At 37.7% G+C, this 24252-nt stretch overlaps 1 protein-coding gene across 6 annotated transcripts; it reads left to right on the top strand.

Annotated features, from left to right (window-relative positions):
* Positions 1 to 21259, top strand: ppp6r3 (protein phosphatase 6, regulatory subunit 3). Of its 6 annotated transcripts, none has more exons than XM_048158042.1 (26): positions 1 to 229; positions 6036 to 6214; positions 6334 to 6567; positions 6691 to 6877; positions 6957 to 7094; positions 7303 to 7368; positions 7910 to 8022; positions 8158 to 8271; positions 8350 to 8479; positions 8822 to 8974; positions 9657 to 9815; positions 9915 to 9979; positions 10076 to 10191; positions 10268 to 10353; positions 10483 to 10569; positions 10853 to 10899; positions 12332 to 12386; positions 12494 to 12624; positions 12725 to 12846; positions 12947 to 13121; positions 15966 to 16063; positions 16147 to 16330; positions 16645 to 16662; positions 18883 to 18993; positions 20076 to 20162; positions 20239 to 21259. In XM_048158042.1, the coding sequence occupies exons 3-26, from the start codon at positions 6341 to 6343 to the stop codon at positions 20288 to 20290; spliced, it is 2721 nt and encodes a 906-aa protein (XP_048013999.1). In that variant the 5' UTR covers positions 1 to 229; positions 6036 to 6214; positions 6334 to 6340; the 3' UTR covers positions 20291 to 21259. The 6 variants fall into 6 exon arrangements, with proteins under 6 accessions (XP_048013999.1, XP_048013998.1, XP_048013996.1 ...); XM_048158041.1 differs by having other exon boundaries at positions 10820 to 10899; XM_048158039.1 differs by having other exon boundaries at positions 10802 to 10899.
* Positions 21260 to 24252: the final 2993 nt, after the last annotated feature.

The following is a 24252-nucleotide window of genomic DNA, read 5'->3' as shown; positions in this document are numbered from 1 at the left end:
CAGCTCCTCTACCTCAGGTGGGGGGTTGGGGCTGTTGAAGTTGATAACGCCGCCATCTTGAAAAGTGAACTCTGATGGTCTCTCTTTTCGCGCCCGTCACAATCTGTTATAAACACCTCATTTTCTCATACCTCGACCTGTTTTTTCTTTTTTTATTCCGGTGACCGTTTTATCCAAAGGTTCGCCCGTCTTCATGCCGGGCTTTGGCAGTATTCCGCTTTCTTAATCGGTACGTATTTGTGTTGTGTGTGTCTCTGGTAGCTTAGCATTAGCCAGCTGCCACTTCTCTGTTTTGTCGAGTCAGAATGGTTTATATTTCCAACATTTTCTCTCATTTAACTAAATTAATTTTTACATATAATATTCACACAGCGTATTTAAACCAACCCAGGCTCTGCAAAAGTGTCAAATCTAATATTTCGCTGGCGGAAGCTCAGTGTCGGCTAATGCCGGGGCCCGACATGCCGAAAAACTTCAGAAAGTGAGACACAAAGCCTGTGTACCAAAACATAGTGAACTGTCCACACAGACAACATTTTGGTGCAATATAAGTGCTTATGGAGGTTATATTGTAATGTTCGGACCGGCTTGTGGTGCCCAAAATGCTGTCTATGTAGGCAGCTCTGTGGGTGTTGAGAGACAACCAAAACACCAACAGAAAATGTACTTTTTAAGATCATATTTTGGAGACCCAACAAATCGAGTGTTTTAGATACTGATTTTGTTTTCACGTTAATGTTTCATAAAGCTCTTTCAAGGACTTTAGTTGTGTTAAAAGGCTATTAGTTAGGTTTAAAATGTCAATATTTTCTATTATAATATCTTAATACATCATCTGATCTGAGATCCTTGTATTTGCTTTTATTTTGGCACGTCCATATAAACACCACTAAAGTCTTACAGCTGTTTATTTCTAGTCTTGTGTGATGTGATTTTTATATGAAAGCACATACAAGACTGTCAGCATGAGCAGATTATGAGCAGATTGCTCTTGTAAAAAAACAATCTAGTTGGTTTGACATGGCAGCGCATTTTATAGTTAACCCAGGCAGATCATCTTTGCAGGCTCGATTCTGAGTGCAACCGGAGGACTTGTGGTGGTGGTGGTGGTGGTGTTGTTGTGGCCTCTGGGATGCTGGAGAGGTTTGACAACACTTTTTATAGCCCCTGAGAGGGAGTCACGAGGATTTTCTTCAGCTCAGAGTTACTCAGGCTGAATCGTACAGGTATATCGGTGTAGTAGGCTGGTTGCTAAGGTTCTTTGACCTTTTGCACTAGATAAAGTGAACCTGGAAAGATTTATGCAGAGTGTAAATGTCTTAAAAGATCACATCTAGGTTTGTGGTGAAGGCAGAGACTAGTAAATCATTTTATTTCATTTGGTAAAAGGTGATTCAAAGCAAATGTATAGATGTTCTTGACAACCAAGGTATGTTAATAACTTTACATTAAATTGAGCCTTTTACACCAGTCAATTTTTTTTAGTGCATGAGAAATATTCAGACTTTAAAGGTGAAAATGAAATATGCCTAATTCTACTTATGCTTGACTCTAAAATATTAAAGTGTTTTTTTTTTCATCCATTGTAAAGTTTATAGAGCAATGTGTTTCATATGTCAGCTTTATGCATAGTATTATTAATATAAATGGTTCAGGCGGTCTAGGCTACAGAAACGAACCTGTGGTTGTCTGTGTTGTTTAATGCACGCATATAATTATAGATGATCTATTTGGCTCGCTGCTACACGTTATTTTAAACTCGCACTTTACTGTTGACGAGTGAGTTAAAAATTAGAGGATGTGCTGCAGATAATCATGATCCATCACTTTGATTGATGGTATTGTAAGTATTCCATCATGAGATATATATATATATATATATATATATATATATATATATATATATGTGTGTGTGTGTATTATGTTATGTAAACACTCCAACCATTTGAGGTCGGTGTTAATGTTTTTAAAAGGAAGCAATAAATTGATCAAAAGTGACACTTTTTTTCAAATAAATGTAATGCTTTCTATTCATTCAAATAATCCTGAAAAAAAAAATTAACTGTTTCCAAAAAAATAGCTCACTCATTTGTTAAAAACTGTAGGCTAAGGCTGCGTCCGAAATCGCATACTACATGAGTAGGTACTACATTTGAATTTAAACGTACTTTCCGACCGTTAAAAAAGTACGTTCTATATAGTATGAATATGGGTAGTATGAATGAAATTCGGACGTACTACATCCGCCATGTTAACGTTGTCACGTGTCATGCATCGTCACAACAGTGCGAAAATTTAAGGGGCCCGCTCTACTCCGCTTTCATGTTTTTATTAATGCTTACTGCTTTCATCAGTGTTTTAATGTCGATGCAATCTACAGCTCAAAGGAGGCGTCGGTCAGCTGCTCGCAGATCACGCTTTCTTCAACAGCTTGTTAAATATTTGTCAAATTGTAATCACCTATTTAGCTAGCAAATTTTACCTCAGAATAAAAAGACATGTCTGTGAACATCATGATAGAGGCTGATTTGGAGCAATGAAATGAGTTAATTTATTGTTATAAATGAATGCATATAAAAATACACAAGAAACAAAAGACATCAATCAATAAACACTTGAAAAAAATATATTTATTTATTTATTTATTTAAAGTGTAGATAGACACAGAGGGAGAGATAAATACACAACATAGCCCAGATATTATATACAATATATACATAAAGTACAATGATGATAATAATAGTATATTAGTGTTGTCACGATACCAAAATTGATTCGATACGATACACAACTTTAATATCACGATACCGATACTTAAACGATACTATGGCAAAAACCTAAAACAGCAGGAAAAGTAAATAAATAACACGTATGACAGAACTTCTTTCTTCACCAGTGTGCAGGCTGATAATTCTGGATTTGAGCTTCATTGCCATGTGTTGGCTCACTTCGCTTGCGTTATTTTGTAACATCTTTTGCAGACCGGCTTAGTGGTGTCCGTGGGCTTGCCCTGACTGTTGGCAATGTAAGCAAAATAATGCCATATTTCGTTTCGTACATCTGCTTCCTCAACAATTTGTGGATGGTCTGCAAGAGCACCTGTATTTTACAACCATACCTCTCGTTTCGTCACCATAAAAGCCGTTGCGCAGTTGAAAGGAATAAAGACGCACTCAATTTGCCTTAGAAGCAGCGTGCTGCGTGCAAACTGCCCGCTGCTGTCGCACATTAGGAAATACAGCTGGCACTCATGAAAAAACTCAATAAAATGAAGAATCGGACCGTTTTTAAAAGCAGGGTATTGCGATACCTTTCTAGTACCGGTATATCGTGCAACACTATAGTATATACATATTCTAAAAAAAAAATATTTACAAACAGCCCTACAAACTACTGCCGCCTGAATGTTGCTGTCCGTTAAGTTTTCTAATCTCATTAAACTGCTTAACAACGAACGTCTCCATTAAATAAAACCGTGTTAACAAGCTGATGTATCTCGACCTGTTTGTTAGCTTGATGTGCTGTCAGTAATAATGATTAAACATCTTTTTACAGCTAACTCTCAAAATCTTCTCATGGATTTACATTGTTTAAACTTTCAATAAGTCAGCCGTTTACTTACATTATGTTAAACAAGTGCAATTTAACCACAATAAACACTGTCTTTCCCTGAGGTACTTAAGGACTTGAATGAGCTGCAAATCGCTGCTTTCCGCCATTTTCAAATATGAAGAATCCTCTCTCCTGTGACATCACGGGATAGCGCAGCATCCATCGTATGCCTACTACAGAATTCGGGCGGAAGCAGTAGGTCATCCGTGTACTTTTTGCCTACTGTTTTTCGAATACTATGAAATCGGACATACTACTCGCCTCGCATACTGTTTTTCGCATACTATATAGTAAGGCAGTATGCGATTTCGGACGAGGCCTATTTTTTTTGGAAACGGTTAATCTTTTCAGGATTATTTGAATGAATAGAAAGTATCACATTTGACTGAAAATAAAAAGTCTGTCACTTTTGATCAATTTATTGCTTCCTTGCTAAATGAAAAGTTTCTTAAACAGCTGTACTGACCGTAAACTTTTGAACAGTAGTAGTGTGTGCAATTTCATTTTGTATGAAGATTATTTGTTGATATACCCAGTAAGTATCAGTATTATCATTAATTAAAAATGACAATTAGTAGCTTATGTGAGCACAGTCTCCCAAACCACTTCACACATGGATGTTATTTGTGCAATAGCACTGATAATTTATGCCTATATAATTTGAGTTTACGTCTATAACTGCTTAGACGTACTACAATGGAAGTTAATACAGATTTAAAGGGTTAGTTCACCCAAAAAATGTAAATTCTGTCATTAATTACTCACCCTCATGTCATTCCACATCCGTAAGACCTTCGTTCATCTTTGGAACACAAATGAAGATATTTTTGATGAAGTCTGCGAGATTTCTGTCTCTGCATAGAGATCCGACACAACTACCACTCCAAGGTCCAGAAAGGTAGGAAAGACATTATTAAAGTACTCCATGTGACTCCAGTGGCATAAACTCAATTTTATGAAGCGATGTGAGTGCTTTGTTTGCACAAAAAAAACCATAATTTACCACTTTACTTATAAAAACATTGATCTGTAACACGTTCTTGAGAGCTTCACGACGTATACGTGTTGTTCAGACTCACACATCAACTTAACGCACATCTCATCTTAACGCGTCAACTCAACATACATGCGCGAATGTTCACGAGAGCATCATGATGCTTTGTGTTCACGCGAAAGCTGCATTGTTGACCTTGGAGCAGTAGTTGCGTTGGATCTCTATGAGAGACAGAAACCTCGCAGACTTCATCAAAAAATCTTAATTTGTGTTCCAAAGATGAACAAAGGGCTTATGGATGTGGAAAGGCATGAGGGTGAGTAATTAATGACAGAATTTTCATTTTTGGGTGAACTAACCCTTTAAAGAAATAAATCCGGGTTGTTATAGGGAATTAAGCTCTCTTTAGTAATTCGGTCAGACTTTTGAATTCTTTAACAATTCAAGCTATTGTCTCTGTGCAGCTAAATGTTCTAACGCTTGTTATTTTATTTATGACATTGATATCACAAGAACTTTTATAGCAAGAGCTCTTTTTGAAAGAGTTTTTGGAAGAATTCTGTGTTGTTTGGGCTGTTTTTGAAAGTCTGTAAATTGACGGAAAGCCTGTTTACTGGAGAATGGATGGAGGCCAGAGTCAAAGCTCTTTCGGGTGAGCCTAGACCAACCCCCTTAGTCTATTAATAAGCTTTCCTTCCTCTTAACCATTCATGAAAGTCAAGATGGCTGCTTGCCAGCTTTGTAACCTTTCACCTCAGTGGTGTGTGTCCATCCACCTTGTAGACTGGAAAAACAGTCCCTTGGCTACCCTTAATAATGCATAGCTGTGTGTTGGTCTCTTCTGGCATCTAATAATTTGATGCCAGAGCTGTCAAATGGACATAATTTAACCCGACATAATTGAATCTCTTATTTTAGATGTTCCATCATGTGCGCCTTCCTTGAAAGGAAAATGAAACCACAAAGTCATGTGCTCATTGAGGTAGTAATAGTTACAGACTGATCAAAGTAGTTAGTCTGGTAAGAGTGCAATTGTATTTGTTGTGTTGCTAGGTTGTCAGTGTCATAACAAGGAAGTTGTTTGGTTTTCTTCTCACCTATTTTTCCCCACAAACAAAACTGCCATATTGTTTCTGTATTAAATCATGCTTTATTGATAGAACTAGAAGTTGTGTAAATGTCTTTTTGAGAACCTGACAAACTGGAAAAGGGTCTCTTGTTATTGCTAACAGGATGCGTTTTGAAATATGTATTTGTTTTTAATGCTGTGACTAATAATGACTTGCAAGGGTAATCAAAACTGTCTGTTTATAGAAATGACTAACCTTTGATTGTTTGGGTTAGAGGAGACATGCATTTGACTGTTCTTTCCCGATGGCTAAGATATGTTAGTTGTAACACTCTTATTCCTGTCTGTTCTCTGTTGCAGGTGTGTGTTGAGTGTTTTTGCTGTGGCAGAGGACATTTCTGCTGCATGTGTCCTTTACTTGAGGCTCTGTCCAGTTTCTACCGCCTGTGGTGCCTGTAATGGGCCAGAAGTCCCAAAGAGCACAAGCATTATTTTATTTTTAATCAGAGTTTTTACCCTCTGGTCTCTGCTACACTCAGGTAAGCCTTATCTAATTGGTCACATTTTAAATGTAGCATCTTCACAGTTATAATGCAAATCTCACCAAAAAACTCATATAGCTGAGCAAAACCTGACCTCCAATTTATTTATTTCTCAGCAGCACCATGTTTTGGAAGTTCGATCTGCACACGACGTCCCACATCGACACGCTCCTGGAGAAGGATGACGTTACGCTGACAGAGGTGATGGATGAGGAGGACGTCCTGCAGGAGTGTAAGGCTCAGAACCACAAGCTTGTGGACTTCCTGGTGAGGCCACAGTGCATGGAGGATCTTGTGGGCTACATCACCCAGGAGCCCAATGACGATGTGGAGGAGAAGATCAAATATAAGTAAGAATGATATGTTTGCTGCTTTGTTTGTTTGTTGGATGTCTAGTTTGAGGTACATTAAATTATTAAGGGTTATTCTACTCATTATTTAGTTGTTTAATTGCATGTCTTTTTCTTGGAAAGGTATCCCAACATATCCTGTGAACTCCTGACCTCAGACGTTGGCCAGATCAATGACAGGCTTGGTGAAGATGAAAATTTACTGATGAAACTCTACAGTTTCCTACAGAATGAGCCTCCCCTCAATCCGCTGCTGGCCAGTTTCTTCAGCAAGGTCCTGAGCATCCTTATTGGGAGGAAACCAGAGCAGGTGCGTGATCAGACATACTGGTTCATGTTCTGGAGATATGGAGGAGTGAAGGTGAACTAAATCTCATGTCTACCTCTAGATCGTGGAGTTCCTCAGGAAGAGGGAAGACTTTGTGGATCTGATGATCAAACACATAGGGACCTCTGCCATTATGGACCTCCTGCTCAGGATGCTCACCTGCATTGAGCCACAGCAGCTTAGACAAGATGTATTAAATGTGAGTTCTCATACCTACAGGAATATATGTTAGGGTTTTTGTGATGCTGCGTCTCTGTTTTGTTGGGGTAAAGCAGGGTAAAGTTTTTCATTTTGTAGCTGTTTTTCATTTGAATACAGCAGGAAATGCATCATGGATTACTCATTTAATCCACTCACTGTCACCTTAATACCACCTCACAGTTTCCTCTTCATCTGTTCTCCTGTAGTGGCTAAATGAAGAGAAAGTTATACAGCGGCTGGTTGACATGGTTCAACCATCACAAGATGAGGATGTAAGTGAAGTCCAATAAAGCAGTTAACAAAACAAACATTTCTGTTGTTAACCCTTGTCCGTCAATTAAAAAGTTGCACAAAAATGTCCATGACCAAAAACTGTCATAAAAATGTGAAGCTTGGGAGCATTTTAAATAAGATCCGTGCCAGATTATTGTTGAAGTAAAGAAAGTTTCAAAAGTGAAATAAGAAAAGTTAGAGGTTTAAATTTATGAAAATGATCTATGAACATTATTTTATATAAAATAGGTATTTTATGAAACCTATTGAACTCTAAACCTGCTAGAAAATCAAAGCCATGAATCTAAATAAGTTGTTCCAAATTTGAGGTTGATATCTCAAATTAGCTTTCATTAAAATTCTCCATAAGGACGTACAAGAGTTAATAGTTTTTATTTATTTTTGATTGAGCCAGTGGAAATGTGGGAATCAAAAGTTAAAAACTGAAATGCGTGTCTGACTGTCTCTTATTGTGGAGTCCTGATGACCCATCCCTACTCACTAGCTACGTAACAGTAATTGTTTGTTCCCTTCACATAGAGACACTCGAACGCGTCCCAGTCGCTCTGTGAGATCATTCGGCTGAGCAGAGATCAAATGTTCCAAGTCCAGGGCTGCTCGGAGCCTGACCCCCTGCTGGCCACACTGGAGAAGTGAGTTTTTCCATGTCAATAAATTTCATTCTACTAACTTCAGAAAGTGGCATTTTTGGAGGGATTAAGGTTGAGCTCTGGTTTCAGGCCTGCTAATGCTGTAGAACTGAATTGACCATTTGTCTCCTTATTCAGACAAGAGACAGTAGAGCAGTTGCTGTCAAACATCTTCGACAAAGAAAAGAACGAGTCTGCCATAGTCAGTGTAATCCAGATTCTCCTAACTCTCTTTGAGACACGGAGACCAGCGTAAGTGCATTTTAGTACTTTTCAGTTTTTTAGGGGGTTTTGTACGGGTATGAAAATCTTTGTTGCTTTCTCTTTCAGGTTTGAAGGCCATTTGGAGATTTGCCCTCCTGGAATGAACCATCCATCATTCTCTGTCAATCAGAGTATTCTAGATGCCGTCAGACCAAGACTGAAAGATTTTCACCAGCTTTTGCTCGAGCCGCCAAAGGTGGGAGTGAAAACACTGCGAATGTGTGTTGGCTAAACTTTGGCACATTATATCAGCTGACCTCACTTAGACTGTAATCTCCAAATTCCTAATTACATTAAGCTTTAGACAACAAGACTTTGTTCCTGTACAAATATAACCTGGCAGAATCTTACCCTTTCAAAGAATAGCTTGTCTTGCATACATAGCCGTTTATGTTGGATTAATAATAATGCCATGAAGGTATCAAATTCAATCAAACAGTTCAGCCTTACATTTCAGTAAATGTCTGAAAAATTATACTTTTTTTATTATTTCATTTAGGTCATTCAGACTCATTTTTGCTGTTTTATTTAACATTAGAAAACTGTCTTGAACACCACATGGGGAGTGTTGGATCCACCGGTGGGAAACACTCGTCTTAATGTGGTGCGACTAGTGACCAGCCTTCTACAGACCAACACGCATATCATCAACCAGGAGCTCATTGCCCTCAACACTTTGGGTGTCATACTAGTGAGTGTTTGAGACACAGTTAAGAGTTCTGTGACATCTTTTTGCTATGAGAAAGGCTAGTTGATAGCCATGTTCTAAAACTTACAGTACTGTCTGGGTCAGTTATAAGTTTTTCAAAAGACCTTTCTTATGTATAAAAGCTCGTTTCCACCACGGAATAAAAATTTAGTAGATAATTGCGACTTTTTAATCTCACAGTTCTAACTTTTTTTTCTCCAAATTGTGAGATATAAACTTGCAATTGTGAGTAAAAGTCAAATTCTGAGGGGGGAAAAAAAGACTGTCATTTTTTCCTTCGAATTGCTAGTTAAATATCTCACAATTTTGACTTTTTTCTGAAAAAGCTGCAATTACCTTCTTTTTTAAATTTTTTTATTCAGTGGTGGAAACAAGCTTCCATACTTATGCTCACTAAGGCTGCATTTATTAGATCAAAATTACAGTTAAAAACTGTCATGAAATATTGCATTTTTAAATGTAACATTTAATAAATTTTAAAATGTTTTATTCGCATCTTTGCTGAAAAAAAAAAATCTTGATTTATTCTTGCTACATATGCAGTTTTGTAATTAGTCACACTGAAACTTCAAATACTTGTTGCGGTTTAGAAAAGCAGTTATTGTTAAAAGATTTATGTTCTAAAATGAGTAATTTGTCTTTTTTTTTTTTTTTTTGTCTATAGGACATGTACTTCAAATACTTATGGAATAATTTCCTACACACACAAGTAGAAATCTGTACGGCGATGATCTTAGCGATGCCTTCAACCCAAAGTGAATCTCCTGAAATAAACAGAGAAAACGACCAATTGCCCATAAGAGAAAACATCCTTATCAAACATGTGAGTTTTTCATCCCTTCCACTCACTAGCACTTTGAAACACAAGCTGTTTGCTTGACGCATCAAAGTTTAATGTGTTCTTCTCCATTCTGTCCTGCAGCTCTTTCAGAAGTGCCAGTTAATACAAAGAATTCTTGATGCCTGGGGATCAAATGAGAAGGAGCAGTAAGTAACTCCTAAAATCTGATCGGTTACACGTGAAGAGGAGGACCCATCCTATTTACACGTGACTGTGACTGAATCCTCCTCCTCTTTCTTCAGGGCCGAGGGTGGGCGGCGGAGAGGTTACATGGGTCACCTGACCAGAATAGCAAACTCTATAGTCCACAACAGTGACAAGGGCCCCAATGGGGCACAAATTCAGCAGCTCATCTCAGGTTCGTTCAACAGCGTTAACATATTTTCATGCGATTATTTTCAAAGCCGTATCCACTTACATTTGCTCAATTGCAGAGCTTTCAGAGGAGGACAGGGAACGATGGGAAGCCTTCACTTCAGGACAGCTAGCAGATACAAACAAGAAAAACACTGTAGACTTAGTAAGTGTGCTCAGTTTTGTTCACTGGCTTCTGTAACCGTTGCTTTTTTTTTAATGATGCTTATAAGTAGCTTTTGCTAGAATAATTTGCATCTAAAGTAAACTGCCCGTTGCTTTCCTCTATTCTCAGGTTAACACACACCACATACACTCATCCAGCGATGATGAGGTAGATTTCAAAGACAGTGGATTTCATCAGGACTCCTCCCTACAGCAAGTAAGTCTGTGCCTGGATGAGCTCATAAACGCTGCTATCTCTGTTAATATTAATGGTACTGTTAATATATATCTACTAAAACTAATTCCTTGTATTGAAACTGTTGATGCATTGATAAATTGTTTTAGTCTTTTTAACGCTTTTTTAATGCAAGATGCTATCAACTGTTTTAAAATGAAGCTTCTTTGTAGTGTCAAGACTATATCATTATCGTTGGTCCTGGGTTTGCCAGGCCTTTTCTGATTATCAGATGCAACAAATGACGTCCAATTTTATTGAGCAGTTTGGCTTCAATGACGAAGAGTTTGCCGATCAGGATGATGTCGGGGAGTAAGTACCCATCGTGCATGATGCTTTTCAAATTTACCGCCATTTCTGCTGGTAACAAATCAAATGGGGATGGTTTAGCATTATTAATGGGGCTTTGGTTGATTTTAGGTTGTTTAGGGATGTTATGTTGCTTTTCAATGAACTCACAAAGCCTGTTTTTTGGTGTTGTGTGTGTTAAATCATGAATCATACAGTATAGATTTTCTCATATCACTTAAATGTCTTCGTTCTGATTACCCATCTGTTCTTAATAGTCTGGTGTGGTGGCCTTGGTGACTGTAACACACTTGAGTGGGTTCTTCTTTTTAGGGATGCACCGAAATTACGGCCACTGAAAATTATCACCCGAAAATTATTGAAATTATTATTGAATTACTGAAAATTATCATCCAGTTGCTCACTGGAAAAGCAAAGTCTGCTCAAATAACATGCCGAAATGTCATTTCTCTGGACTTTGTTTGTTTCTGTTTGCAAACTGTACTGTAACATGGTGTGGTATAGCTGTGCTGGGCAACGCTGGTAAAATGACGCTACCCTCTCGTTCACTGATCCACTCCCTGCTATCTGCTCACGTGCTTTGATAATAATAGCTTTGTAGGACTATACTTTGATAATTGGTCAAAAAATAAATGTGATTCTGTCACATACAGCTGAATGAAGAATAATATATTGATATATTTAACATTATTTTGATACAGGCCTATTTTCTGTCCAATTTTTGTTATTTTAAATAAAAGTGTGGTTATTTTTATTTTATTGGCTTGTATGTATTAAATTCAGATTCAGTAAAATTATTGAATTTAATTTAAAAAGTCTAATGATACAGTTATACAAAAAAAAATTAAAAGCTGCGTCTGAAATCGAATACTTCTCTACTAGATAGTATGTGAAAAAGAGAACAGAATAGATGTCCGAATTATAGTATTTGAAAAACAGTAGGCGAAAAGTACCTGGATGACTTACTACTTCCGGTGAGATTCTGAAGTGTACATATGATGAACATTTTACTATCCCATGAGGCCACAGGAGAGGATTTGTGAAATGGATTTAAAGGGACGTAATTGACACTGGTAGGTCATGTGACAGTCACAACATGGAGGATGTAGTACGTCCGAATTCATTCATACTACATGCATTCGTACTATATAGAACATACTTTTTCAACGGTCATGAAGTACATTTAAATTCAAATGTAGCACCTACTCAACAGTATGTGATTTCGGAGGCAGCATAAATGAATTTTTTTTAAGTCAGTTTCAGTTTTCGGCCAAGTTCAATTTCGGCCAATTTCAAGTTCAATCGTAATTTTCGGTTTCGACCCAAAATTTTCATTTTGGTGCATCCCTACTGTTTTAGTCATGCCGGGGTGACGGGGTGCTGCTCTGTTTTAAGTACTTAACCAAACTAAAACCTGTTCTTTTTAACCTTGCAGTATTCCCTTTGATAGAATATCAGACATCAATTTTTCCTTGAATACAAATGAAAGTGTAAGTATGAGATCTATTTAATGAAATTCATTCTTTTTAAATTATTAGCTGAATTAATTGAAAAGCTCATGATGTGTTTTTATAGTTTGTTCATGCTGTGCTCATAGGCAAACATGGCACTCTTTGAAGCCTGCTGTAAGGAGAAGATCCAGCAGTTCGAAGATGCCGGATCAGACGAGGAAGATATCTGGGATGAGAAGGACGTCACTTTTGCACCTGATGCTCAGAGACGTCCCAGGTATTGTAATCATTGGAACATGCTTTTGAAGTGCTTTTCCTTATGCTTCTGGGGTTTTTTTGGGTTATTTTTAAACATCCACGTCATTCTTCCTACACAGAAGCTCAGGAAGTACAGACAGTGAAGAAAGTACGGACTCTGAGGAGGAGGATGGGAAGCGAGACCCGTTTGAAACTGCTAACGCCACATCTGACGACAGGATGGAAGTGGACTCGGGGGATGGTGAGAATAGAATTTCTCAGCTCCCATATGTGTCACCGTTTAGCTTTTAGCTGAAGTTCACGGGTCACATATCCTTGTTCTGTGTCTTGCTTCGGATCAGGACCGGTATGGACGGCAAATTTTGATGACATACCCATGGACACTGGCAGCTCCACGACCCCCAGCGCACCTGTGTCAAACTCGCCGGCTGCAGCGCCTGAACCTTCGGGCTGGAGCTCTCCGAATGCTGCTGCAGAGACAGGTTGGGCCGACTTCTCCAGCTTCACACCTGTCAGGTACATTACATGCTGGGTGAAGGCATATTTAAAATGAATTTGCTCTGATTTTGCTTAAGCTCAACTTGTATACGGTCATGCATCATTGACTTATTGTTGCAGACTTTATTTTTCAACAGGTTTGTTGTACATTTTAAATGGTTTTGCTTGTAAAGCTGGGTGCACACTGTACAATTTATAATAGTCCTTTACGACTGTTGCTTGTCAGATTGTACGAACATGATCCCTGCTGTAAACCATGCCACACTGTGGGATCTCAGTTGTCATTAATGTCAGACTGTACGGCAGTTCGAGACATGTTAAAAATGAACATGCAAGAAGACCCTTCCGGAGTTTTGCATCATCAATATGTGACCTGTTCAGTGATGTGAGCTGCATTTATAAGCAGGATAGAAATGGTGGCTAGCAAACAAAAACAACTGTTAATTTTAATCATGGCTTCTCTTGAAAAGAAAACTGGGGAAAAAATGAAGATGTGTGAAGGGCAAGTGGTGGTTTGTTGTTGTCTCATTAATTGCACCATCAGGTTCTACGCTCCTATTGGTTTTTGATTTGATGGTTGTCGTAGAAGTCACACTACAAGATCGTCAAATCTTCTGACACTGTCAGAATTTCATGTGAGGTAAAATATGATTGCAAGGGTCATTAATCTGCTGTCTGTGAACATGTTGAACTAGTGATCAAAGACTTCATATTTTGGCCCAGGATCAGAGGAATCAAATCGTGGCCAAATTCGCACGGTGTCAACCTGGCTTAAAAGGCTCCCTTTTCTCCTTTTTAATATTTGAAGTTCATTTGCAAAAACAGAACTCCGTTTTATTCATTTTCATAAATCATACTGGTAACTTAGAAAATTAAAATTCATTGAAAATATAGCGAAAGCGGCTAACTCCAACACACTTTTTTTTCCCTTTTTTTTTTTTTTTGTCAAAAACGGATAACATTTCATGTTTCAGAGTTAAACAAAACCAAGTAATTGCATTTAAGTGCAATATTTAACATTCTTTAACAAGTAAACTTCTTAAAACAAGTAGGTAAATATCAGTAAAAGTAGCCCAGTGGTGGGCAATAGTATACATTATAAAGATGACAGAATTCAGCAATCCAGAGTTTATAATAGTGTTGTCAAAAGTACCGGTACTTCGGTACCAAGTCGGTACTGAAATTTTGAAAATGTGACGATACCAGCATTTCTGTAGTACCGGTAGTACCGAGAATCCGGGTATATTCGGTACCAACTGATAGGGCTGTGCCAGTATTTACTTGAATATGACACGAATGAAGCACAAAGCTTTGTTTACAGAAGAAATAATAGATTAGCAATTAAATGTGACATCGCAGCCATGGAAACATTTTGGTTAATGCCGAATAAGAGAGGTGCGTGAGTCCATACATTTAAGCTTCGTATTCTGTTTTCCGAATCGCGATCTGGTCACCTGATTAGCAGAGAATTTAACAATATTCCATTAGTTATTCCACTGAACATGAAATCTGTTTCTTTTCCCAAACTTTCACTCACGCAGGGGATTATAACGTTTCTTTCGTTCGCATTTAGGCCTGTTATAGGCTATTCGCATTATTTACTGTGGTAAAGTAGAAAAAACACCGTAGGACAGAAACCTTTTTGCTTGCACGTCAGTTTCTATTTAACAGAGTTTGTGCTTGTTATTAGACTTTATAAGGCACGTCAAGTTTATTTGTATAGTGCGTTTCACACACCAGTGATTTTTACTTTCGTTTTCTCTGGCAGCGCTAAATCAAACATAGCCTGAATGTCTTGCCCCTGCGGAGGATAAAACTCGCTCTTCAGACCTTTTACAACAAGTGTCAGTTGTTTGTAACATCAGGAGATAACGAAGATATTATTAAAGAGAAATGGTCTCTTTCCTGCTCGTGTCCCACATCCCTCTCAAAGCGCAGAGGCTATATCAAAGTAATAACGGGACTTTGGCTATATATGACGCGTCTTTGTGTGTAAATAAAAAACGAATGCTTTTTGAAATGATATTTAACTTTCGTATTATTTAGGTTATATTTACCTATATTTATTTCATAGTTTTACAGGCTGTAGTGTGTTGTTTCTCTGACGGAATAGCTAAAATTAACATGCACGTCTGTTACCCCTGTTGAAAAAACGAGCATATGCTGGTAAAGTAGGTTTTGAAGCTGGTATGCTGGTTTGAGCTGGTTTATGCTGGTCCAGGACCAGCTTAGGACTAGTATGGACCAGCAGGACCAGTTTAGGACCAGCATACAGCTTCAAAACCTACCTTACCAACATATGCTGTTTTTTTCAACAGTACACAATGGATGTTTGAGCATTTAATTATTATTTTTTTTTTTTTATATTTCAAAATTTATTTCATTAAAGTAGCCTATATATACACACACAAACACACACTCCAAATCATATTTAATGTTTTTAAAATAGGCTATATAAAATAGTAAAATAGTTCCAATAGATTTTACTGTGGTACCGAAATTGGTACCGAGAACCGTAAAATTTTCATGGTATCGGTACCGACTACTGGAATTCTGGTACCTTGACAACACTAGTTTATAACAAAACATCACACAATGTCTGATAATGTAAGCTACCTGAAGAAAATATCACGGGTTCATCAAGTTCATCGAGATTATGTATCGTCGATCACTTTGATGAATATCTTTTGTTTACATGTATTTAACACTGTTATGATGTAAAATATATATTTAAATATATTTTATGTATTAATGCATTTTTATTAATTATAGAAATGGATTGGACCCACACTAGTGAAGATGTACATAATAGAGCGCTGAGCAAGTAAATTCATTAATGTTCATTTTTTTGTCTTTATTTAGCCCCAAGGATCCTTTGAGGAGCAATTCCCCTGTAGCCATGGAGACCAGCATAGAAACGGTAGACCCTCTGGGAGTCAATGCGCCCATGCAGCAAGAAAGTAAGAATAGACCCTTGTACCATTCCTCCTGTCCATACGTCAACACACAAAGTGGTTAGAATAAAACCATCTTGTCGTTTTAGACACGGATCAGTGGCTTCCCAATGAGACCACCCCGACTTCCCCTAGAGGGAAGGTAGGGGACGGCTCGGACCCAGAGGAGGAGCCTGTCAGTGACCGCATCACAGAAACAGTCACCAATGGCTCTATGAAGGAGACAGTCAGCCTTACTGTAGACGCCAAAACTGAAACTGCTGTTTTCAAAAGGTGAGTCCTGTAGGTTTCACACACAGTGCCTCGCATCACTTCCTCTTCTCCCACTTTGAGACACAAGCTTCACTTCACTCTGCATGTAGACCTGTTTTTTCCTTGTCATGTATCCTCCTCCTGTATCTAGAGCCAGCCAGGCCCTGGACCGCCCACTGTCTCTTTTTAACGGGGGCTGTTAAGATGCAGAGCTTTGTAACAACATCTGTTTTGTCTGTTTGAGAATGCAAAAAAAAAGAACAATCTGTCCTTCTTGAACTGCAACTCTTACAACATGAGCTTCCTCTCTCTCTTTGGCGTGCGTGTGGCTTCAGAGTGTTGAAATCGTATCGGTATGTACAGCCAATCAGGGGGCGTGTCTTGTTTTGTTTGGTTTTTTTTTCCCATGTCAGCCTCTGCGTTTTGGTTTGTAACCATGTTTTGTTTGTTTGTTCGTTCGTATGTTTGTTTGTTTTCTTTTAAACGGTAATGTATTCATCACCATTTGCATGTTAATATCAGATGTACAGGTGGTTAACGGCATGAAATGCCCCATACATCCTTAGATGTAGCTCATCCTGATTCCAAAAGGTTAAAGCGCATATGTTTCCCAGTCTTTCCAAAACCGCAGGTGGTGATTTATGGATTCCCTCCTCATCCTCTGAGGTTTGGTCCCATTGCTCTTTCGCAGGGCTAAATGAATGAGTATGAGCTGGCCCTTTAAAATCCGGGCTCTGCGTGAACTTTAATTTGTGTAAATCTGTCTTGATAAAGGAGGATGCTTCTCTGTAGACCTTCCCTAAACCAGAAATATGCCATAATCTTCTTTGCATCGGTCTTTAGAGGAGGATATAGTTGTTACCAGTGTTGGGGAAAGTTACTTTTAATTGTAATGCATTACAATATTGCTTTACTCCCTAAAAAAAGTAACTAATTGCGTTAGTTACTTACTGTATTGAAAATTCATGTCTGAACAGTAGAGGGCACAGTTCAAACAAACAAGCCTTTCAGAAGTAAATGAGTAAATGTATGCTCACATTTCGTCTAGAATAACTATGTTCACACAATGCCTCTGACACCTCTTCTGTCCCCATATTGAGAGAAATCAGGAGTAAGTGCAGTCAGTAAATGGGAAAACAAAGTAACTTGTGTTATTTATTTGAAAAAGTAACTTAAAATTTAAAGGTGCCCTAGATTCAAAAATTGAATTTACCTCGGCATAGTTAAATAACAAGAGTTCAGTACATGGAAATGACATACAGTGAGTCTCAAACACCATTGTTTCCTCCTTCTTATATAAATCTCATTTGTTTAAAAGACCTCCGAAGAACAGGCGAATCTCAACATAACACCGACTGTTACGTAACAGTCGGGGTGTACGCCCCCAATATTTGCATAATGCCAGCCCATGTTAGGGATTACACAAGCCAGTAATGTCTGGATCTGTGCACAGATGAATCATCAGTCTAGGTAAGCAAGCAAGAACAACAGCGAAAAATGGCAGATGGAGCAATAATAACTGACATGATCCATGATAACATGATATTTTTACTGATATTTGTAAATTGTCTTTCTAAATGTTTCGTTAGCATGTTGCTAATGTACTGTTAAATGTGGTTAAAGTTACCATCGTTTCTTACTGAATTCACAGAGACAAGAGCCGTCGCTATTTTCATTTTTTGCACTTGCAGTCTGTATAATTCATAAACACAACTTCATTCTTTATAAATCTCTCCAACAGTGTAGCAATTAGCCGTTAGCCACAGAGCATATAGCCTCGAATTCACTCAGAATAAAACGTTAACATCCAAATAAATACTTTACTCACATAATTCGAAGCATGCATACAGCATGCATGACGAACATCTTGTAAAGATCCATTTGAGGGTTATATTAGCTGTGTGAACTTTGTAAATGCGCTGTAATATAGTCGAGAGCTCGTTTGGCAGGGAGCACGTGATTTAAAGGGGCGGAGTTGAGTGTAAATCAGTGCATTGTTAATGATGCCCCAAAATAGGCAGTTAAAAAAATTCATTAAAAAAAATCTATGGGGTATTTTGAGCTGAAACTTCACAGACACATTCAGGAGACACCTTAGACTTATATTACATCTTGTGAAAAAGCATTCTTGGGCACCTTTTAAAAGTAATGCGTTACTTTACTAGTTACTTAAAAAAAGTAATCTGATTACGTAGCTCCTGTTGTAATGCGTTACCCCCAACACTGGTTGTTACTGAACCCTAATTAAACCGTTTTATACTGATGCCACCCTAAAGGTAAAGATGGCTGGCATGCGGTCACTTTGCAGAAATTGCTAGCTTTTTTCCACCATTTCACCCCCACATACTAAACGAGCTCATCGTCTAAACCAGTTGTTGTGTGGTTCATAGTCACTCACGTCTCATTTGTCCACCGAATCCCATTTCAGAACATTTTTCGTTTTGCCCCGTTGCTTTGAATGTGGTCCGTTACATTCTGCATGTTTGTCCAGGGATTTAAAATGGGGGTTTTATTATTTAAGCGAGTGGCATTGAAAGCTCATTAAAATGCTCTCATCTCTGATTGTCCTGTAGTGAGGAAGAGAAACGATCTACCTCTGAAGACGCATCTGCAAAGTTGTTTGTTGCAGAGAGTGGAGAATCTGAGAAAAGCAATTGTCCTCCTAGCAACTGTCAGAAACCAGGGTAAGAGGCTTTATTGTATTTATGAAGTCATTAGAGTATTAATTAAACAATTCGTTTTCTTTTAGTAGAGTCTAGGGACTGGCCCATATGTTACTGTAATGGCAACGTGTATACATAATGCAATTGAATTTTCATATTTGTTATTCATCGACAAGACATTCAGTAGATTTTAAAACTGCCTCTTCTGTTTATTGGACAAAGGTGTTTCTAAGCAGCTGATCATTTCAGAATGGACAAATAACTGCCTGGCTTATGACTCTCTACTATGACAATTATATATAGTATTATGATATATTATCCAAAATAATATATTGTATATTTTTAAAATGTACGATTTCCTTTCTTTTTGCTGAAAATACAGAAACATTTATTTTAAAGCAAAAATTTGCAGTTCTTCAAAATTACATTATAATTACATGAGTGCTAGATTCATCTTAGCAAAGTTTAGTATTTTTAGGTTATTGTCAGATGTACTGGCTCCCCCTTGTGTCATTTCCTGAATCTAACAATCTTGTTGATGAATAAGTAAATTTGCTGTTACATGCATTTATAATGTCTTTTACATATAAAATGTGTATAATATATATTAATTTCAGGTATTATGCAGATATTCTCTACATACTGAAAAGTTGATCACAGCTATAATTATAAAATATTTTCCTAATTTCTGTCATGTATCGGGACATTTCGGTTACACTTTATTTTAAGGTGTCATTGTTACAGTGTAATTACACAAGTCATGAGTAATATTAATTAAAGGCACAATATGTATGATTTAACGCTAATAATCTCATCCATGAACATGATTTCTGCCTGAATCCAGTCCCGATTCTTTTCCACCGACTGAGGTGAAGACCTCTCCCATGATTCCACGCTCAAAGCCATCAAGCTACGCCTTCGTTTTGAAATGTTACATAATGTGCCTTTAACAACGTACTTATTATAGGTTAGGTTTAGGGTTTGCTTGTAATTATGCATAACTTACTGCTATAGTTTGTATATGCATAACAAGGACACTAAAATAGTGTTAATTTTTATGCCTTTTTATTATTTTTAACTGTCATTTTCTTTTTCTCCTACAGTCTAAAGCACTTAGAAGAGAAAGCAAAAGCCACTTGCGAAGCTCTAAATGGTCCTCTTGAGGATGCGGCCGCTATGGATGAAGCCAAGTGAGTTCTGTGCCCTCCACCTTTTCGTTTCCTCTAGTTTTGTGTTGCTTCAAGCCCCTCCCCTTTTTCCAACCAGATCAGAGCAGCGCACGGCCAACCCCGAGGCAGCAGTGAACGGTCCAGCATGATGAGAGTAGTGCTGTCAGTCAGCTCCTGCACACCCCTCCTCCAGGACCACCCGGAGAGGCCAGTGCCAGACTGGAGCCCCCCAAGAAAACCACCACCACCACCGCTGCTGCTGCTGTCTCTTACTCCAGCACTGCACTGATGCCACCAGATCAGGACCAGCAATATTCATATTAGACAGTTGTACAGAAAATTTGAACTGTTATGAAGAGAAACATACTCTAATGATTTTTTTTTTTTTTTTCAGTCGTTTATATACTATTGTTCTTATGAGGTGATCTGTCTGACATCTTGCCACTTAAAAGTGAATAGTAATGTTGCTAGTTAAAAATGATTGTATGAATAAAAAAAAAAATATTTTATAAAAGACAAATGTATACAGAAACAGGATTGTTAAAACCGAAATATACCGATTGGAACGTGTGACCAAAACATAAGCTGTCTTTTTGATAGGATTTTGCTCTTGCACAAAAATCTGCTATTTAATTTCCAAGTAAAAGCAACGGCTACCACAGTTTATTAAACTTATTGTTAGGGGAAACTGATTTGAGATATTCAGAAATTGATTTATTTTGCCACCGGTGTTAATTGTAAATGTTTCTTGTATTCTTTAAACATGAGCAAGATTTGGACAAAAGAAACATGTTTTGGTATAGTTTTTAACTTAATTTATTCTTAAAGAGATGATGTTACATACATAAACCCCCACCATTTTGATGAAATTCAAATCTGGAGTGAATGAACAGATGGGTCTCCATTTGCATGTAGCTAGTAAGAGTGATTCTTACCTACGGGCCTGCATTAAATACAGCCCAACTTTTATAACTGTTATCCTCTCCAAACAAGTCAACCTTTCTACCTGAAGAGTGATGGGAATGCAACATATTCCTGGTAATGCTACAATGATCATGCATCGACCTTTTTTTTTTCTTTTTGTAATAAAACGCTATCTGTGCCAGCAAGAAGGAAAAGGTTCTGTTTGTGAATCTAACATATATTTCTGAGTGAGAGTTGATGGAGATGGTCCTCACTGCAGAATTTGAGGTCCAGGGGGCGGGGTTGGATCCAACTCCTCCCACTTTACATAGCCTGGATCTCTTGTGTTCTGCAGTGAGGGGCTACTGGTTGATTGTGCCAGTTAGGCCTGTCCTGCTTAAATCCAGGTGTGTTATGGGCTGCCATCATCCTGATCAATATGGTGGAATGATTACTGCCTCTTCACTGTCAACTGGGCAGCTGTTTCCATTTCGGCCTGATTTATTAGGGAATCTTCAAGATTGGTTGTTATAAAATCCTTTACATGGTTTGCTGTGTGAAGGGAATAAATTGCATGCCTTTAAGGCCTGGTTTCACAGAAAGGGTTTAGATTAAAGGGTTTAGATTAAAAGGTTAGTTCACCCAAAAATGAAATTACTCACCCTCATGTCGTTCCACACCTGTAAGACCTTCGTTCATCTTCAGAACATAAATTAAGATATTTTTGATAAAATCCGATGGCTCGGTGAGGCGTGCATTGCCAGCAATAACACTCCCCTTTTCAATGCCCAGAAAGCTACTAAAAACATTAAAACGGTTCATGTGACTACAGTGGTTCAACTTTAATATTATAAAGCGACGAGAATACTTTTTGTGCGCCAAAAATTACAAAATAGCAACTTTTTAACAATATCGAGTGATGGGCGATTTCAAAACACTGCTTCATGAAGCTTTACAAATCTTTTGTTTCGAATCAGTGGTTCAGAGCGAGTATCAAACTGACAAAGTCACATGATCCATTGAAATTTCAAAACACTTATGACGCAACAAAGCCTCGTTTACTGAAATCATGTGATTTTGGCACTCCGAACCACTGATTCGAAACAATTCTTAAAGCTTCGAAGCTTTATGAATCACTAGATATTGTTGAATAAAGTCGCTATTTTATTTTTGGCGCACAAAAAGTATTAAACCACTGTAGTCACATGAACTGTTTTAAATATGTTTTTAGTATTTTTTTGGACATCTGAAAGTGTTAATTATCTTGCTGGCAATAGAGGCCTCACTGAGCTATCAGATTTTATCAAAAATATCTTAATTTGTGTTCTAAAGATGAACGAAGGTCTTACGGGTGTGGAACGGCGTGAGGGTGAGTAATTACTGACAGAATTTTCATTTTGGGGTGAACTATTTGGGATAGTTCACCCCAAAATGAAAATGTTTTTTTCTTCTGTTGAACACAAAAGAAGATATTTTAAAGAATGTTGGTAACCAGACAGTTGATGGCACCCATTGTCTTTAATTTTTTTTTTTTTTTTTTTCTAATATGGAAGTCAATCTGGTTACCAACGTTATTTAAAACATCTTCTTTTGTGTTCAACTGAGTAAAGAAACTCAGATTCAGATTTGGAACAACATGAGGGTGAGTAAATGACGACAAAATTTTCATTTTGGGGTGAACTAACCTTTTAAGATGCTTTTATAAACCTGCCTAAGAAAACATTACTGGTGTGCATCTTGAGACAAACAGTGGCACTGACATATTTTATGTCACTGCAAGATGCTTCAAGTTAAAACGGCTCAAACATGCATTTTATTCTAGGACTAGTTTTAAATCTTGTCTGAAACCAGGAGCAAGAAAGTTTGCAGGTCAGTACACAGTGCATTTTTGTTTTGAAGCCAATAGGTGGCAGTAAAATATGGCATGGAAATACGGACGTTCACATACTTGAAATAGGCTGTCGTTACTTTTTTTTTCTCTTTAGGTTGTAAATGCATAGGTTGTGTAACACTAGGTAATTGATAAACTGAGTAATGTTAATGTCATTTTAAATGGCGTCGTTCCAAATTTTTACATATTTTGGATGAACTGTCCCTTTAAGAATCCGCTACAAAAGTGTAATAAACGGTCAGGAGCTGCTGCTGCTGCTTTATAAAAAAGGTTTTAGGTCATGAATGATAAATCAGCATACGGAATAATAATGTTTTAAATCTCCCATTACAATCCTTGACATGCAGTGTTGATTATAATGAGAGCGATGTAGCTCCCTACCTACATCTTAAAAATCGGTCAGATCCAGTTTGCTGCTGTTATCTGGTCTCTCTGACTGGTTATGATGAGGATTTGTCATTAGTTTTTCAGGTTTGCACTTGAATCAGCTCATAACTACGGTTGTGTTGGTCTGACACCTAAAATGTGCAGAACTGAGGGGCAAGGATTGGTCAGCATAGCTGCTGTTGACATTGCTTCATCTTTCAACAAAAGTTTTTCTTTGGTAATTTTTTATTACTTTGTTGATATTGTACATGTACATGTACCCTATACATGTCCAAACATTGGATTTCCGCTTGTTGAAAAAAATCGGAAGGAAAATAATGACATTCAAATCAATGGACTGCATTGCTGCAAGCATTATCAAAACACTGCTAAAAATAAGATGATCATAGGATTCACTTTTGCACGGCTTACTGAATCATAAAATTTAACAAGCCTTACAAAATGTTGACATTTATGCTCTTAAGCAGATGCCAATTCTCATCAGACTTATTATACAAAAATAAGTCCGACTTTTTGCTGTCAGCTCATTGAAGCGCAACTGAAATGTTAAGTAACCATAATCAAATATCATCAGAAAAAAGATTATAGATAGATATACAGACTTTCCTTCTATAGAGCACACAGAGAACAGACGTGTTATACAGTGAGACACAGTGACAGTGCTGATATCATTAAAGACATATTAGTTTCCTTTCAGCAGCGAGTCTCTGTCATCAGAAGGAAGGTGACTGCAGCTCTTTGATGTGTGTGTGTGAGGAGAGAGAAGTCAGATGAACACACCTCACACACATTCTTGATACACTATAATACAGTGTAATCTGAGGACATCAGCCCACATAATGCGGTGTGGGTAAAACTAAAGTTTGATGGACTTGATTCACAAATGGCTGCATCAGATCACAACTTTTATGCACAAAGTTGACTCTATAG

This window comes from Megalobrama amblycephala, linkage group LG15 (assembly GCF_018812025.1).
Source record: "Megalobrama amblycephala isolate DHTTF-2021 linkage group LG15, ASM1881202v1, whole genome shotgun sequence".
Lineage (NCBI taxonomy): Eukaryota > Metazoa > Chordata > Actinopteri > Cypriniformes > Xenocyprididae > Megalobrama > Megalobrama amblycephala.
Note: the sequence above shows the minus strand (reverse complement) of the source record. Positions and strands in the feature narration are given on the sequence as shown.